General features: G+C 56.3%; 1 protein-coding gene across 12 annotated transcripts in view; it reads left to right on the top strand.

Moving 5' to 3' along the window:
- Window positions 1-18,291, top strand: part of PTPRS (protein tyrosine phosphatase receptor type S) — a 138,120-nt gene that overhangs the window by 34,962 nt on the left and 84,867 nt on the right. For all 12 annotated transcript variants that reach the window (XM_059870191.1, XM_059870190.1, XM_059870187.1 and 9 more), the window contains exon 2: window positions 749-916. In XM_059870191.1, coding sequence (XP_059726174.1) covers window positions 829-916 — 88 coding nt within the window. In that variant the 5' untranslated portion in view covers window positions 749-828. The remainder of the gene's footprint in view (window positions 1-748; window positions 917-18,291) is intronic.

The raw sequence follows: 18,291 nt of genomic DNA, 5'->3' as shown, positions 1-18,291 counted from the left end.
TGTCCTGCTGCCACGTTCTGCCACGTCCGGGGCAGAACTGGTCAGGAGAAAATCTCTCTGACCTCCTGTGGAGGCTGCGTGTGCCTGATCCACCAGGATCAGCTGTGCACCCCCTGCTCCAGGTATTCTCTCTTCCAGTTCTGTGTGGCTCAGTAACCAGTTCCTCTGTGTGCTGCAGGTGGGGAAACTGAGGCACTGATGGGGTAGGGGCTCTCAGACGTGCAGAGCGGCTGCTGCAACCCCAGCCTTGCTGGAGCCCTTCCAGTGTGTGTTTCCTGTGCAAGAGGGGCTCTGGGACACCCCCAGGGACACCTGGCTCGGGGTCAGGGCTGCTGTGGTGGGGGACCACAGCCTGTCTGGGCAGGAGCATCTCCCTTGGGGGGGATGTGTTGCCTTCCTTGCTGGGTTTTCCACGTGTGAGGTTTCAGCTTTGCTTTGATTTGGAAAAATCTCCTTTTTAGAGGGTCCTTGGGTCCTGTGCTGGGGAGGGAGAGAACCTGATGGGTTAAACTTCAGACATGGGCTGGGCTCCCCCCATGGGGCTGGCCCATGGAGCCGGGCAGGTGCTCAGTGCCACCCCTCAGTGCCACCCTGGGGAAGGTGCCCGTGCCCCTGCAGGGACCATGCGCTGCCGTGGCCGCTGGGGCTCTGCCCAGCCCCTGCCCAGCCCCTGCCCAGCCCCTGCCCAGCCCCTGCCCAGCCCCTGCCCAGCCCCTGCCCCTCAGAGCTGTCCCTTTGTGCCCCACAGGTGCTGACAAGGCTGGGGAGACGCCGCAGTTCCCGCTGAGCCGGAGCCTTCCCGGCTGGGGCCCGAGGCCTTTGCAGAGGATGAGGATCCTTCCCAGCCCTGGAATGCCTTCGCTGCTCTCCCTCGTGAATGTCCTCTCCGTGCTGCTGATGGACTGCCTCGCTGAAAGTGAGTGACTCTGCTGTGCCCCTCTCCTCTCCCTGCTGTTCATTGTTGCAGCAGTGGAGCCCAGGAGCTGATGGATTTCATTTCCCAACACCCCTGACTCTCCACCGGTGCCTTCCCACTGTTCCCAGCCCTGCCTCGGAGGGACTCAGGGCTGCTGGCTCCTCACAGCCTGCTCTGAGTTTCAGGCTGCCCCCAAGGCTGCCAAAGAGCTGGAGAGAAGGGGGGAAGCTGCCTGACAGCTCTTGCCAGAGCCTTCCCCACCTTCTCCCAGCCCCAGCTCACCCAGACTGTCCCCTCCTGCTCCTGCCTTTCGGGGTCTGTCAGGCACTGGTGATGTTGGCAGGTTACTTTCTGGGGTTGGATTCCAAACAGCATTTCAAGAAAGAGTATTATGTTTCTCCTTCCCCTGAGTGAACCAGTTCCAGTCCAACACAGTTTTTATCTTTGCTGCCTTTCAATTCCTGCTTTAAAAAATGAAAAGGGGAAGGAAAAAAAAAAGAAGTGAAAATCTTCAGCGACTTGAGTGTAATGTTCCTTCGACATGAAGGCTGATCGCTTGGGATCAGTGGGGAATAGACTTTTCCAAGCTGATTGAATTATGAGGTTTTTCTCCTCCCCAGCAAAGCTGCTTGAAGCTGGTGCGAGGGCTGCTCTGGTCAGCAGAGCCCCTGACAGCTTTTCACGTAATCACTTGGTTATCAGGGTTTATTAGGATGACGGGGATTGAATGGATCCGCGACCTTTTGTTGCTGGGAGATGTTTTTGGAACGGGGCTTTCTGTCCTCTCTGCAGCAGGCGAGGGGGATGTGCCTGCCCTTGCCTCTCTCTGAGTTTTGCTGGGTCCATGCTTAATCCCTCTTTGCAGACAGAAACACTCACGTGCAGAAAGATAATGTTGTATTTTATTCTTTTTTGGTTTCATAAGCCTGGCGAGTGAGCTGGGCTCCGGGAGGTTCATGATGGGCTGAAGTGTTGGCTGGGGTCAGTCTGCACCTCAGATGGTTCCACTGTGTCCAGAAGGAGACCCACAGCTTCAGCCCGAGCTGTCTGGAGTGGCAGCAGCAGTGCAGAGTGTGGCAGGGAACTGCCCTGGGATTTATCCAGGGATTTATCCTAGGTTAGTGTTGGAGCCAATGCAGGGTCTTCATGGGCACCCAGAGTCAGTGGGTGCTGCTCTGGGGGCTCAGGGTGGCTGTGGGAAGGTGGGCTCTGGGAATCTCCATCCCTGGCTCTTGGTGCAGTGGAGTCAGGAGTGGGGAATCACTGGAAATCTGGAGTCAGGGCTCCAGGGTCTTGTTCTTGCCACTGGTTTCCTGTAACAACACCTGGCAAAATCAGTTTGCAAAGCAAACTGCAGCTCTGCAGGCGTGGATGGAGAGCTCAGGTGTGCTGCAGCCTCTCTGTACAAGGAGAGCCCCGATGGGTGCCTGTGAAAATTGGGGTGCATTTGAATTTTGAGTGCACAGGAGGCCTGTGTGCTCAGTGCTGAGAGGGACACGGCAGCATCAAGGCTTCTCCAGACCACGGCTGAGGGACCTCCGTTCTCTTGTGGTTCTCATTTGCCTGGGAAGGAGCAAACTTCGTGTCTGTCCCTCCTCTTTGGGGTGAGGTGTGCTCAGAGGTTCCAGCAGAGCTGGGAGATGCCAGCACGTGCTGCCTGGCTGCTGCAGAGCCTTGTGGGGCAAGTGTGCCCTCAGGAAGGGCTGCTGCTGCTCAGCCACAGAAGGCACCAGCGGTGTGGCCTGAGCCTGCTGAAATCTGTCACTGCTCTGCACACACCTTGCTGCTTGCAGCCAAGTTTCTCTCTCCTGTAGTTCTGCAGTGTCCTTGGATCCTCAGCTGGGAGGGTTTGTGCTGTTTTCCCTCTGGCTGCTCACAGATGTCCGTGCAGGAGCTTTGCAGGTTGCCGGGCCGGGGCTGCTCTTACCTGCTTGCTGTGCAGATGTTGGGCCAGATGTTGTGTCTGCTCTTGACCTGCAGCATGCCAGCACCGCCGTGCCCTGTGCCCGTGGGGGGGCTGCCTGGTACCAGCTGTCTGAGTCGCTCTGGAGCTGGTGCTGCCAGCCTGCTGAGGATGAGGATGAGTGGGCAGTGAGTGATGGTTCCTCCTTTGGAGGGGCTCCTGGGCCGCCCCAGCTCAGCCAGCAGCACCCGAGCTGCTCCCCACCGAGCAAACAGCAAACAGCTTTGTCTGCCACAGCTGCAGAGCCTGTCAGAGGAGCTGTCCCTGCTCTGACAGTGTCCCCTCCCATCAGATGGCCCCGGGCTCTGTCACATTCCTGTAATCCCTTGGCCAGCTTCCATTTGGCCACGGCGCCGACCCCGTTTCTGCCCTGATTCACCCCAGGCCTGCAGCCCCCCGGGCACACGGTGCTGGTGCCCCTCCCGTGCTGGGAAGAGAGATGGGAAACCCCTGGGACAGTGGCTTGGGAGTCATCACCTCCCAGCGTGGCAGGGAGCAGACCCCAGAGCAGAGCCTGGGCTGGGACTGGCCTCCTCTCCCAGTGCAGCTCTGGGGGAGCTGTGGCCTCTGCAATCAAAGGACCATTAAAATACTTCCCTTCTTTCCCAGGCTAATTGATCTCAGGCAGTGATTTAAATCTTTCTGTGGCAGGAGCATTCTATTTAAAGGAAGCTGCCATTTAAATTAAAAATCCAAAGCACCACACTGCTTTCTGCCCGCTGTTCCTCCTTGGGAAGCTGAGAGAACAATAATTGAAAGGTGTGACACAGGCATGCTCTTTCTCTTTTCTCTTTGGTTGAATATGGACATTTTCTTTGTTTCCTCCTTATGGTCAAAGGCAGCCATGGAGCTGGAAATTACTGATTCCATGATTATTTCCAGTGGCGTCATGAAATGGAAAGTATGATCCTTTTCTTGAGAGTTGTGCTGTTTGTGTGAGTACCATGAATTGGCACGGCTGCAGGAGGTTAGGGGAGGCCTCCCCAGGAGCTGCACAGCCAAATGTGCCCCTTGGAGCTGAGAGGAGCCATCAGCAGGGACAGATGAGGCCTGGAGATGAGTCTGGGGGGAGGAAGAGCTCCCAAATTGCTGATGGAGCTGGGCACAGCACCAAGCCTTGCTGCTTCCTCTTCACACACCCAGAGCCATAAAGCCTTCGTGGTGAGCACCCTAAAACCTCCCATTCTGTGTGTGCAAATGAGGGAGCACCCTAAAACCTCTCATTGTGTGTGTGCAAATGAGGGAGCACCCTAAAACCTCTCACTCTGTGTGTGCAGGATGAATGAGCACCCTGAAACCTCCCATTGTGTGTGTGCAGGATGAGGGAGCACCCTAAAACCTCTCACTCTGTGTGTGCAGGATGAGTGAGAACCCTAAAACCTCTCATTGTGTGTGAGCAGGATGAATGAGCACCCTAAAACCTCTCACTCTGTGTGTGCAAATGAGGGAGCACCCTAAAACCTCTCACTCTGTGTGTGCAGGATGAATGAGCACCCTAAAACCTCCCATTGTGTGTGTGCAGGATGAGTGAGAACCCTAAAACCTCTCACTGTGTGTGCAGGATGAGGGAGCACCCTAAAACCTCTCACTGTGTGTGCAGGATGAGGGAGCACCCTAAAACCTCTCACTCTGTGTGTGCAAATGAGGGATTACCCTAAAACCTCTCACTCTGTGAGTGCAGGATGAGGGAGAACCCTAAAACCTCTCACTCTGTGTGTGCAGGATGAGGGAGAACCCTAAAACCTCTCACTCTGTGTGTGCAAATGAGGGAGCACCCTAAAACCTCTCATTGTGTGTGTGCAGGATGAGGGAGCACCCTAAAACCTCTCATTGTGTGTGTGCAGGATGAGGGAGCACCCTAAAACCTCTCACTCTGTGTGTGCAGGATGAGGGAGAACCCTAAAACCTCTCATTGTGTGTGAGCAGGATGAATGAGCACCCTAAAACCTCCCATTCTGTGTGTGCAGGATGAGTGAGAACCCTAAAACCTCTCATTGTGTGTGTGCAGGATGAATGAGCACCCTAAAACCTCTCACTCTGTGTGTGCAAATGAGGGAGAACCCTAAAACCTCCCATTCTGTGTGTGCAGGATGAGGGAGCACCCTAAAACCTCTCACTCTGTGTGTGCAAATGAGTGAGAACCCTAAAACCTCTCACTCTGTGTGTGTGCAGGATGAGTGAGAACCCTAAAACCTCTCACTCTGTGTGTGCAGGATGAATGAGAACCCTAAAACCTCTCACTCTGTGTGTGCAGGATGAGGGAGAACCCTAAAACCTCTCACTCTGTGTGTGCAGGATGAGTGAGAACCCTAAAACCTCTCACTCTGTGTGTGCAGGATGAGTGAGCACCCTAAAACCTCCCATTCTGTGAGTGCAGGATGAGTGAGAACCCTAAAACCTCCCACTCTGTGTGTGCAGGATGAGTGAGAACCCTAAAACCTCCTTCTCATTCTGTGTGTGCAAATGAGGGAGCACCCTAAAACCTCTCACTGTGTGTGTGCAGGATGAGGGAGCACCCTAAAACCTCTCACTGTGTGTGTGCAAATGAGGGAGCACCCTAAAACCTCTCACTCTGTGTGTGCAAATGAGGGAGAACCCTAAAACCTCTCAATCTGTGTGTGCAAATGAGGGAGAACCCTAAAACCTCTCATTGTGTGTGTGCAGGATGAGTGAGAACCCTAAAACCTCTCACTCTGTGTGTGCAAATGAGGGATTACCCTAAAACCTCCTTCTCATTCTGTGTGTGCAAATGAGGGAGAACCCTAAAACCTCTCACTCTGTGTGTGCAAATGAGGGATTACCCTAAAACCTCTCACTCTGTGAGTGCAGGATGAATGAGCACCCTAAAACCTCCCATTCTGTGAGTGCAGGATGAGTGAGAACCCTAAAACCTCTCACTCTGTGTGTGCAAATGAGGGATTACCCTAAAACCTCTCACTCTGTGAGTGCAGGATGAATGAGCACCCTAAAACCTCCCATTCTGTGAGTGCAGGATGAGTGAGAACCCTAAAACCTCTCACTCTGTGTGTGCAAATGAGTGAGAACCCTAAAACCTCCCACTCTGTGTGTCCCTCCTGTGGCTGGGCAGGAGCTGCTCCTGCCCAGGTGTGCAGGGCACAGCTGCTCTTGGCCAAGGGCAGTGGTCAGCTCCCTCTGCCCCCCCAGGAACCTCGTGCCCCCTCCAAGTGCTCCTCAGTTGCACATTAAAAGCCATTTTCTGCGTGGAAATGGGGCCATTTTTTCTGACTGGAATCAGCACGCTCGCTGTTTTCAAGTGGATTTTCCTCATTGATTAAACCTTTGTGTTTTACAGTAGCACTTTGCTAATTGGCACTTTGCATACACAGAGGGCTGGTGCATGGCTCTCTCCACCCCAGCAGAGATTTAAGGGCAGGGAACATTACTTATTACTTACATTTCCTTCCTTTTATAAATCACCGTATAGAAGCCTTACTAGCACACTCTGAAGTATTACCATAAATAATTAAATCTAAATTGCAATTGACAAAATAAAAGAATAAAGCCCCTTTTATGATGCATTACCCTGGCTTTCTTCCCTTTTAATTGCCCTTGCTCCATCATTAATTTGCAGAACCCAGTGATTCATGGGAGGTGCCTGTGAGGGGGCTCTGTGAGCATCCCTGGGGCCAGCAGAGGCAGCAGCCAGGTGTGCACCGGGCGGGGCTCACGGAGGTGATGGAAAAGCTGAGAGGGGATGGCAGTGGGGCCCCTCCAGGTCCACGTTGAGGCTGTGTTTTGGGAGCTGGTGCCTTGTTGAAGGTGTGTGGCACGAGGGGCTGTGCTCTGGGCCAGCAGGGGCAGGAGCTGGTGGTTGGCAGCACAGCTTGGCTCGCTGAGGTGCAGATCCCACCCCTTCAGGTGTATCTGCCTCCTGTCCTGAGCAGCCCCTGCCAACAGGATTGGCCCCTGGGGCACAGCTCACAGCTTCCAGCTCTGGGCCCAGGCTTGGATCTGCTGCTGGCCAAGACAGCAGATCCAAGGTTTCTGCTCCAGGCAAGCTGGGAGCAGAAATCCAGGAGGCTCCATCTCAGCCCTTGGGAGGCACAGTAAGCTGACATCAGTGGGAAGGAAACCTCTGCGTGGTGGGGAAGCTGCTCCAGTTGGAAGGGGTGGGGATGGATCCAGGACAGCCCAGCAGTGCTGCCCCAAGGGCTGGGGCTGGGCTGTCCCACAGCCTGGGGCACAGACTCTGATCGTTTGTGCACCCCCAGAAGGACAGGGGACAGGGAGCCTGCGGGGGCTGAGGAGCCAGGGAGATGCTGCAGAAAGGTTTTTCCCCCTTGGTGGGGGGCTGGAGGGGGAGCAGAGTTTATGAATTTAAGGTGGGAGCACAGAGGAGGTTCTGTGGTCGATTGGAGTCTCTGTGGTGGAGTTTCCCCTTGGAGCTGCACGTTGCCCCTGCAGTGAGTGGAGTCTGAGAGAGGAGACAGCAGCTGAGTCCTGGAAAGGCAGAGCTCCCTGCTGCCCTGCCCAGACCCACCTGCTGCTCCTGCTCCTCACCAGAGGCCTTTGCAGGCAGGGAACATCTCCCTGTCCTCGTCGTGCCCTGTCATCCCCACTGCTGCCTGCTCCGTGTGCCAGCTGTGATCTTGCTGAGGGTTCTGGACTGGTTCTTGTCTCACTCAAGGACACTGAGTTAAGCTTCTCTGTCACCTTGTTTAAGTGCCTGATCAAATTAAGCCTTGCCTGACTGGAGCAAGTGATGTATCTCTTTTATTTTCTTTTTTTTTTTTTTTTTTTTTAAGATAACTGAAATTGGAAAGTTTGTGTCTTCTGTAGGATCCAAAGAGGAAATAAATCATGTGTTGAGAGAGCTTCCTCGGGGGCAGGGGGAGCTGTCACTTCCAGGTCTCAGCTGTGCCCCACGCTGGGAATGCTCATTAGATTAATCTCTGCTGAGGAGCACCTGGGGACAGCAGCAGCCACGGTGTTTGGGACCCAGCCATGGGTGTCTCCTGCTGAAGGATCTTTTCCCAGCCACGGGCTCTTTCTGCTCAGCTTCATTAGATGGTTAAGTTAGGGGAAAAGAGCATCTGCTTGTTGTGTAAACAAGTGGCTTGTGTGAAAATGTCACCTGCAGAGGATCGGGATGGAGGAAATGTCTGTCTTCCTACCTGGTTGCCAAAACTGGGGCTGTTCCTCTGTGTCAGGCTTTGCCAAGAAGCCAAGACTTCTTTCTTCATGCCTCTTCCCCTTGGCTGTCCTTCTCACAGCAGCAGTTCTTGCCCCTGCTGCCAGGAGGGACGGGACCTTCCCTGAGCCCCTCCCAGGCCCTGCTCACGTTGGCTTCTCCTCTGTCTGGCAGGGTCTTTGTGCTTGTGTCGTTTCAAAACCAACTCAGTACAAACCTCCTGGGTCACTGAAGGGGATCTGTGAGGGATTCCTCCCTTTTGTGGCCTGGCAAGCCCAGGGTTATTCTTAGAAGGCAGGCAGAGTGGTTTTCAAGGACGCCCGACCAGAGGAATGTCATTGCTCCATGCGTGGGATGGAGCTGGGCTCGAGCTGGCCTGGGAGACACAATCTCCCCAGAACAGTTTTATTTACTCTCTGCCACTCTTCCCCTCCAGCCAAGGATGTTCTCTTGCAACATAATTGGTCCCAGTCCCCACCTTAGAAGTGTGATGTTCTGTGAGCTGCAGCTGCCTTTAATTTTGGGGGATTGTTAAAGTTCATGAAAACAGTCACGTTTTACACCATCTGCTGTGTGCAGGGAGGTAACCAGGCTGCAGGCCAGGGGCTGGGGAGCATCCCCTCTCTGTGACTGCACCTTCCCAATGCTCCTTTTCCTTGCCTCCATTGCCTTCTTTGAGCAAGGGCTTCTCTTGCTGTCTTGTTCAGTCTGATCAGCCCCAGGTTTGGGTCCAGCAGCCCAGGCTCTCCTCCTGCAGCCCTGTGGGGCTCTGGTCAGCCCCAGGTTTGGTTCCAGCAGCCCAGGCTTTCCTCCTGCAGTCCTGTGAGGTTCTGATGAGCCCAGGTTTGGGTCCAGCAGCCCAGGCTCTCCTCCTGCAGCCCCGTGGGGCTCTGATCAGCCCAGGTTTGGTTCCAGCAGCCTGGGCTCTCCTCCTGCAGCCCCGTGGGGCTCTGATCAGCCCAGGTTTGGTTCCAGCAGCCTGGGCTCTCCTCCTGCAGCCCCGTGGAGCTCTGATGAGCCCAGGTTTGGTTCCAGCAGCCTGGGCTCTCCTCCTGCAGCCCTGTGAGGTTCTGATGAGCCCAGGTTTGGGTCCAGCAGCCTGGGCTCTCCTCATGCAGCCCCGTGGAGCTCTGATGAGCCCAGGTTTGGGTCCAGCAGCCTGGGCTCTCCTCCTGCAGCCCTGTGGGGCTCTGATGAGCCCAGGTTTGGTTCCAGCAGCCCAGGCTCTCCTCCTGCAGTCCTGTGAGGTTCTGATGAGCCCAGGTTTGGTTCCAGCAGCCCAGGCTCTCCTCCTGCAGCCCTGTGGGGCTCTGATGAGCCCAGGTTTGGTTCCAGCAGCCCGGGCTCTCCTCCTGCAGCCCTGTGGGGCTCTGATGAGCCCAGGTTTGGGTCCAGCAGCCTGGGCTCTCCTCCTGCAGCCCTGTGGGGCTCTGATGAGCCCAGGTTTGGTTCCAGCAGCCCAGGCTCTCCTCCTGCAGTCCTGTGAGGTTCTGATGAGCCCAGGTTTGGTTCCAGCAGCCCAGGCTCTCCTCCTGCAGCCCTGTGGGGCTCTGATGAGCCCAGGTTTGGTTCCAGCAGCCCAGGCTCTCCTCCTGCAGCCCTGTGGGGCTCTGATGAGCCCAGGTTTGGGTCCAGCAGCCCGGGCTCTCCTCCTGCAGCCCTGTGAGGTTCTGATGAGCCCAGGTTTGGGTCCAGCAGCCCAGGCTCTCCTCCTGCAGCCCTGAGCAGCCCCGTGAGGTTGGGCAGAGCCCAGGGACAGGGAGAGCTGTGGGATGTGGCAGTGACAGGGACCTGAGGAGAGAGCATAGGTGCATTTTGGGTGCCTGCTGCTTTGACTGTGATGTTGGGATGGATGACTGAAGGCGCTGCCAGGAGGGACTCTGGGCTGACCTGTTCTCCCAGAATGGTGCCCACAGAGCCCTGAGTGTCCCACCCTGGTGGGTGCACACACAGCCCTGAGTGTCCCACCCTGGTGGGTGCACACAGAGCCCTGAGTGTCCCACCCTGGTGGGTGCCCACAGAGCCCTGAGTGTCCCACCCTGGTGGGTGCAGACACAGCCCTGAGTGTCCCACCCTGGTGGGTGCCCACAGAGCCCTGAGTGTCCCACCCTGGTGGGTGCAGACACAGCCCTGAGTGTCCCACCCTGGTGGGTGCAGACACAGCCCTGAGTGTCCCACCCTGGTGGGTGCACACAGCCCTGAGTGTCCCACCCTGGTGGGTGCCCACAGAGCCCTGAGTGTCCCACCCTGGTGGGTGCACACAGCCCTGAGTGTCCCACCCTGGTGGGTGCAGACACAGCCCTGAGTGTCCCACCCTGGTGGGTGCACACAGCCCTGAGTGTCCCACCCTGGTGGGTGCACACAGAGCCCTGAGTGTCCCACCCTGGTGGGTGCAGACACAGCCCTGAGTGTCCCACCCTGGTGGGTGCACACAGAGCCCTGAGTGTCCCACCCTGGTGGGTGCAGACAGAGCCCTGAGTGTCCCACCCTGGTGGGTGCACACACAGCCCTGAGTGTCCCACCCTGGTGGGTGCCCACAGAGCCCTGAGTGTCCCACCCTGGTGGGTGCAGACACAGCCCTGAGTGTCCCACCCTGGTGGGTGCACACAGCCCTGAGTGTCCCACCCTGGTGGGTGCACACAGCCCTGAGTGTCCCACCCTGGTGGGTGCACACAGAGCCCTGAGTGTCCCACCCTGGTGGGTGCAGACATGAAACATTCTGTGAGCGTGGTGGAGCCAGCGCTGCTCGTTTCATCTGCAGTGCACGGAGTCATTTCTGTTTCCTTCTGAGGCCGGGAGGAAAAGCAAAGCTTTAAAGAAGGAAAAAAAAAATAAATAGAAGGAGCCGCAACTGGTTTAGCATTTTACAAAGTTTCTCTGAGTCCTCCAAATCTTTAATTGACTCAGGAGCATAAAATTGAGAAGGGGAGAGAGTGAGAGAGCGTGCGAGTGGCGCGAGTGATTTGAATAATTTATTGTCCTTTGAAGTTGCAAGAGAAATTTCAGCTGCCTTGGGGAGTAATTTCTCCCCATTCTGAAAGGGTTTCTCCTTATTTTAAACTCATTCAGAGGATGATAGTTTTGCATTTTCTGCATAATTAATGAGCATAGCTCCCCCCACTCTCACACAACCTCTAAAGAGTGGTGGGGTGATGAAACTTGGTGGTTTTTTTTAATTAATAAAGTCAAATTAATTTGACTGTGTCCTCATCCTCCCTCACCTCTGTTGGAATCTATGGATTTATTTATAAATTAGTCTGAGCATGCTGCCAGCAGTGCTGACAGATCTTACAAATCTTTAGCCTGGACTTTGATTTGTTTGGATGAATTTCTGAAAAGATGGTGTAAGGTTTTTTCAGTTCAGCTCTTAAAGATCACCTTGAGACTGGCTCCAGTGATCTCCCAGGGAGCCAGGAAGATCCTCCAGCTCTCATTTCCCTTTATCTGTCTGTTTGGGGAGGATCTGCTTGCTTTTGAGGGCGTTTGTGGGTTTTTTCTGTGTGAGTACTGTGATACACCCCTTTTCTTCTAGCACCTGCTAATTGTGATCAATCCCAGTAGCTGCCACTTGAGGCCATGAAAGGGAGAGGGATTTTCTTCCTGGTGCCTGGAAGGGCTGCAGGACAGCCTCCTGGGGAGAAGCCATCCCTTGACAGGTGTCAAACAGGAGCTGTCCTGCTCCAGAAAAGCTCACCCTCCTCAGCTGCTGTCTTTGCTAGAAGAACTTAAGGCACCACTGCTGCTTTTCCATGTTTACATTTCTCTCTCATTCACATCTTGCACTGTTTTCTGGCTCACTGGGTCCCCAGTGTCCCAAGGCTGAATTCCCACTGCTGTCAGTTCTCAGCACTGTTGTTGGAGTCTCCTTTGTTTGGATTCTTTTGTGTTGATGTTCCCACTACAGATCTGAATGATGAGCAGTGTGGTTCAGAGGCAGAACTGAAATGACTCGTGTGGTGAGAGTCCAGGTTCACCCCTGTTAGAGGTTGTGCTCATCCACCAGTCATGGCTCCATCAGGTCTGGGTTTCTCATTTTGAGATCTCCTGCCCCAAGCTCCTCGACATCCCAGTTTCAATAAGCAGTGCAGGCTCACAATACACTCTTTGGACCCAGGCAGTTCAAGCTTGCATATCCAGAACCTCCTTTTGTTCCATGGAAGATAAGGGCTGAAGTCTCTCACCAGAGGTCAGATAGGAGTGGTGTAATGAACTTTGCCAACACTCCAAGCTCTGGGCTCTAGGAACTGCACCTTACCCAGTTCCTGCAGACTCCTCCTCTTGCCTGAAGGAAAGAAGCAGCAAGTGGAGGTAATACAGCTTTTATTTACAGAGTGAGAGAGCAGAGCTTCATCAGACATCTTTTGTTTGCCTGGTGTGCCTTTCATGCCCAGAAGATCCCCATGTGCCCGTGGGAGCTGCCCCACCTTGGCTGGGGTCACCCTCTCGTGCATGCAGCCCTGCAGAGCTGCAGGTGCAGGGCAGCATTTCCAAACCCAGCATTTCCCTGGTGTTTGCAGTGTAGGGCAGCATTTCCAAACCCAGCATTTCCCTGGTGTTTGCAGAGCTCTGTGTGCTCTCACTGGCCAGGGCTGATCTCCCAGACCTCATCCTTGGCTCTGGCTCCCTCGGCAGGACCACGAGCTGCAGGAGCTTGTAGCGGTTTGTTTTGCCCCGCTGCTGACGCTGCTGTCACTTTGCAGTGGCCCAGAACCACAGCTGGGCTGGATTGAGGTGGCATTGCCCCCTGGGAGCTGGGTCTGGGCTCGTTAAGCTCTTGCTCCTTGCAGGCTTGTCCCGTAGGAAATGTTTTTTCACGTTCCGGTGTCCCCTGTGGCCTCTGGTTCTTGAGTGACTCAAACAGAGCCGTGGAGGTTGAGCAAAGAGCCAAACCCTCTTCAGCTGGGTCTTTTCTAGGTGGGTGAGCCAGGCTGCTGCAGGATGCCAGGATCAATGACGTGGCTGGAGGAGAAGCTGTCTGAGCGATATGGCAAGGGCAGGCAGAGCTCCCTGCCTCAAGCTGTGCTTGCTGACAACCTGGGATTGCTGTCAGTGATGGACAGGGGCCCTCATTAAGTGGCCAGGACAGCTCCTGGGGTCTCTGGCCCTGCTCTGGGTTGTTATGCCTCGTTATGGGGTGTGTGGACAGATCTGGGATGAGATGCTGCTCCAGCTGATGGAGAGCACCCGGGTACCCCCGGGGTCCTGGCTGGCCACGCTCCTCTGCTTGCTGGAGCTCCTCATCAGGGGAAACACAGGCTGGATATTAGGAAAAAGACTTTACACAAAGAGTGATAAAGTTCTGGAATGTTCTGCCCAGGGAGGTGGTGCAGTCCCCATCCCTGGTGTGTTCAACAAAGCCTGGGTGTGGCACTGGGTGCCAGGGCTCAGTTGAGGTGCTGGGGCTGGGATGGACTCGATGGCCTTGAAGGTCTTTTCCAACCCAGTGATTCTGGGAATTCTGTGAATCCCAGGCTGCCATCCTCCATGACAGGAGTGCTCATCTCCTTCAGCCCCTGCTGCTCACCAGCAGCAGCAGGAGGATCCTGGCCAGAGCTCCACCTGCCTTCCCACCTGGTTACTCCTTGGCCCTCAGGTTGGTGGGTGCCAGGAGAGGGTGGAAGCAGAGATCAGCAGCTGGGGCACCTGCTGTGCTCCCCGTGGGATGGGGAGGTGGGGAAGCTGAGGTGGGGGAGGAGGATCTTTGTGCAGTGGCCACACAGCTCCCTGTCCTGCCCCATCCACGGTCTGCATCCCCTGTGCATCACTCCCCGTGCCCTGGGCCTTTGCATAAATCCCAGCTGGAGGAGTGTTCTCCTGGGCTGTGCCAAGGTGCCAGCCACTGGAGCTGGGGCTCATCCTGTTTGCACGGAGAGAGGTGGATCCTGTCCATGCACAGGGCTGTGCAGTGGTAGCCTGGAGGAGTCCTGCACGGTGGGATGACTCCATCCCAGCTGCTGCTCCTGGGGATAAGGAACAGCCCCATCCCTGGAAACCAGCAGTTCAAGGATTGTGCTTCCCCTGCAGCAGGCAGGATAACGTGGTTTCTCTCACCTTGGGTGTCAGAGCTAGGAGCAGATTTTTGGTAACCTCAGTCTCCTCCTGCCCCAGGCTCGTCCCTCCCTCCCAAAGGGCCTGGACCCCAGTGCACTGCAGGCAGGAGCTTGGAGGGTGTGCCAGGTCCCCAGATTGCCATCCCCACGAGAGAACAGCTGGGCATGTGCTGCCTCAGGCCAGCCAAGGGGAGAAGGGAGCTGGCACAGGGCTGGGGCTGTTGGACTTGTGTAGTGAAGGTGTACTGATTGGGTCCTTCATCTTCCTCACCGTGTTCTGTGTGTGTTAGCCCCCGTGCTGGTGCCATCTTTCCCTGCTGTCCTTCCTCCTCTGGGCCTGGCAGGACAGGAGAGGGGGCAATCCTCAGGGACATTCCCCCTGCCCGCAGGGGAACAGGCTGCATCCTGTGGTAGCCCAGCTTTTCCGAGGCAGGTCAGGGCTGTGGTGGCTCAGCAGCAGGGGAATAGCCAGGTGGAAGCTTTTCACTTCTAAAAAAACATCCTCAGTCTTTTTTTACCCTCCTCTGCCCAACCTTGCCAGTCCCATCTCCCTGAGGGGAGCCAAGAGCTGCTGACAGTAAGAGGAAGTCTCCATCTGAAGCCTATAATTATCCTGTCTGCCTTCCCAGAAAAGGCCAGTTGGGGAGTGAGCGTGCTCCTGCTCCCTGGGCCAGCCCTGCCTCCCCTGCCTCCCCAATTACTGCCTAATGGACTTTTTATGATGATCAGACAACTGGGCTGGGGAGAAGTTATTGACGGGGAAATGGAATATAATTCACTCCCTCTTTCTTTGTTCTGTCAGAAAACCCTCATTTTAATTTTATTTGTCAGGCACCGAGAAACAGCCCTCAGAAAGAAAAAGTGCAAAATCTGTCAGAAAAAGCCCGAATTTCATGAGGTCCAGAGTGTCTGCAGGATCTCTCCAAGGGGTGTCCCCAGTCCTGTGGAGTGTCTCCATAGACACTCCTCCCCAGTCCTTCTCCCTCCCTTGTCCCGAAGGAAGTGTGGATTCTGGAGCTTTCTCCCTTGTCCTGAAGGAAATGTGGATTCTGGAGCTTTCTCCCTTGTCCTGAAGGAAATGTGGATTCTGGAGCTTTCTCCCTTGTCCCGAAGGAAATGTGGATTCTGGAGCTTTCTCCCTTGTCCTGGAGGAAATGTGGATTCTGGAGCTGTGTTCCTGCAGCCCTGTGTGCAGCTCCCCAGTGCTGCTGCTGAGGAGCACAGACCCATTCCCAGCAGAGCATCCTTGCTCCCCACTCTCCATCTGTCTCAAATTTGGCTGCTCTCTCCTGTTTTCATCTGCTCTCTGGTTTGTCTCCTCCATCTAATCTTCACTTCCTTGCTCTGGCTCTGAGCCCCTGCTCCTCTCCAGCCTGCTCCAGTTCTCCTGACTTGGAAGGGCCCACGAGGACCATCAGAGTCCAGCTCCTGGCCCAGCACACGTCAGCCCCCAGGATCCCACTCTGTGCCATTTTCCCTGCTGATGTCTTCTCATTCCCTCTGGTTCTCTCACCCTTCCTGCCTTCTGCTCCCCAGTCTCCCTCCCTGTCCCCTGGGCTGACAGAGCTGCTCCAGTTCAGGGCAGGGATCTCCATGGACAGCAGCAGCTCTGTGTAAAGCTGCTCCCTGGAGCAGCACCCAGACCCTGGAGCAGCATCCAAACCCTGGAGCAGCACCCAGACCCTGGGAGCAGCACCCAGACCAGCACCCAGACCCTGGGAGCAGCACCCAGACCCTGGGAGCAGCACACACACCCTGGGAGCAGCACCCAGACCCTGGGAGCAGCACCCAGACCCTGGAGCAGCACCCAGACCCTGGAGCAGCACCCAGACCCTGGGAGAGCAGCACCCAGACCAGCACCCAGACCAGCACCCAGACCCTGGGAGCAGCACCCAGACCCTGGGAGCAGTACCCAGACCCTGGGAGCAGCACCCAGACCAGCACCCAGACCCTGGGAGCGTGGCTGGACCCCAGCCCCACCTTCCTGGACAGGAGTTCACAGCACACCTGCCCAGGGCTGGGGCTGTGCAGCACCTTGGGCTCCTTCTCCAGCTGGGAGCCCACCAGTGGTGGAAAAGGGAGATGGAGTTCCACTGGAACAGCAGAAAGCTCCAGCCCAGAAACCAAAGAGAAGAGGGAGGAGGAGGAGGAGAAGGGGGGGGTTTAATCCTGTGCATGGCAGTGGGAAGGCCATCAAATTTGCTCCAGGTTGCTCTGGAAATTAGCAGGAGGTGAGAACAGGGAGAGCTGTCTCATTCCAGCTGACATGGCTTGGTTATTGGGAAATTCCAGAAGAATTTCAATTTTTATCTTCCTGTCCCAAGAAGCACCTCTTGGGGAAGGTCTCTGAGCTCTCTCTGGTGAGGCTTTGGTGGTTGTTTTGTTTTCCTCTGTGTCTCCCAAGGCTGCAGCTGTGCTCGGTGCCACCTGGGGTGCTGAGTGTGGGGCAGGTCTGTTCCCAGAGCGTGCCCTGCTCCGAGGTGTCTGGAGCAGGACAGACAGACAGGTGTGAGGGACGAGGGCTGTCACCTCCCTGCCACGTGTGGCAGCTGGGGGTGCAGCAAGGGCGAGCCCAAGGTCAGCTGGCTTTGCAGCAGAGCCAGAATCCCAATTGTGGGCACGGCCTGGAGCCCAGAGCAGCTCTCTGGGCTGTGCAGCTGAAGGCAAAGCAACCTCAGGCACGGGCCCCTTCGTGCTCTCACCTTCTGCCTTGTTCTCAGGGTGGAGCTGTGCCTGTCCCGGGGCTGTGTGCACAAAGTGCTGCATTTCCTCCTGCCCAGTGCTCCTGGGCCCGGGTGGGAGCTGTCTGTGCCTCTCCTGCAGCGTGGACAGGCTCCCCAGTGGGTTCTCCATGGGGAACGGGGGGCACCGTGCTGGAGGTGGAGTGGGCACCAGGAGCACCAGGAGGGCTGTGCTGGAGAGCAGGGCAGCTCCTCAGGCAGCAGGGAATGCCCTTCCAGCTGTGCCCCTGCTGCATCTGGGGTGCTCTGGGGGCCAGGGAGAGCAGGGCAGCTCCTCAGGCAGCAGGGAGTGCCCTTCCAGCTGTGCCCCTGCTGCATCTGGGGCTCTGGGGTGCTCTGGGGGCCAGGGAGAGCCTGCTCCATCCCCAGTGGGATGATGAGGGTTGCTCACCGGCCAGGGAGGAGCTGCAGCTCTGTGTGGGCTTCCACAGGGAAGAGGGATCCCTCTCTGTCCCACAGCCCCAGCAGCTCTCCAGCGTGGTGCTGGTTGTTTTTATAAAGCATTTGGGCAGTGGCAGGAGGGAGGGCTGGGTTTGACTCCCTGGCTTTGCACTGGGCTCTGGAGCAGGATCACAGGTACACAGCAGCCAGCTGCTCCTTTCAGCCTTCCCTCTGGAGACCCAGACCCTGCAGGAAGCCTCTTGTAGTAGGAAAATTCTTTCAAGCTCCAGATTTTTCCATTCCTATTTTGACACTGTGCAGAAAGTGGGTTTTTCTACTTTGCCAGCAGAGAAAGGGGGAAAAATTATCTCTGTGACTGCTGGACTGATGGAACTCAGACTCAGCCTTTCCAAACCTGGCTTGTTCTCAGCTATCTGTGTGGGAAGGTTGGTGGAGTGATATAAAATCCCCTGGACTGTCAGAATGTTGTCTGGAAAACGTGTTTCTTTGATTTTTATTTATTTATTTAAAGCCGTGGTCCTGCAGTCTTGGCAGACGAGGGCAAACAGCTCCGAGTGGGCTGACAGGGTTTCAGTGGCACCTTGTCCCTGCCTGGGGGGCTCCCAGAGCCCTTTGCAGAGCTGGAGGCTGAGCTCCCACCTCGTGTTCCCCTTCCAGCTGGGCCTGGCACGGCAGAGCTGAGGCTGCCCCACAGCACGGGGGGGTTTGGCCCCAGCTTTGGATCACCAGCAGCCTGGATTCCCAGCCCCTGGGGCACAGGCACCTGGGTCACCAGGCACCTGGGTCACAGGCACCTGGGGCACAGGCACCTGGGTCACCAGGCACCTGGGTCACAGCCCCTGGGGCACAGGCACCTTGTGTCACCAGCCCCTGGGGCACAGGCACCTTGTGTCACCAGGCACCTGGGTCACAGCCCCTGGCTCACAGCCCCTGGTCACAGCCCCTGGTGACAGCCCCTGGCTCACAGCCCCTGGTCACAGCCCCTGGTGACAGCCCCTGGGTCACAGCCCCTGGTCACAGCCCCCTGGTCACAGCCCCTGGTCACAGCCCCTGGTGACAGCCCCCTG

Source organism: Haemorhous mexicanus, chromosome 29 (assembly GCF_027477595.1).
Source record: "Haemorhous mexicanus isolate bHaeMex1 chromosome 29, bHaeMex1.pri, whole genome shotgun sequence".
In the NCBI taxonomy this organism is placed as follows: domain Eukaryota; kingdom Metazoa; phylum Chordata; class Aves; order Passeriformes; family Fringillidae; genus Haemorhous; species Haemorhous mexicanus.
This window is presented reverse-complemented; position numbering and strand designations above follow the sequence as displayed.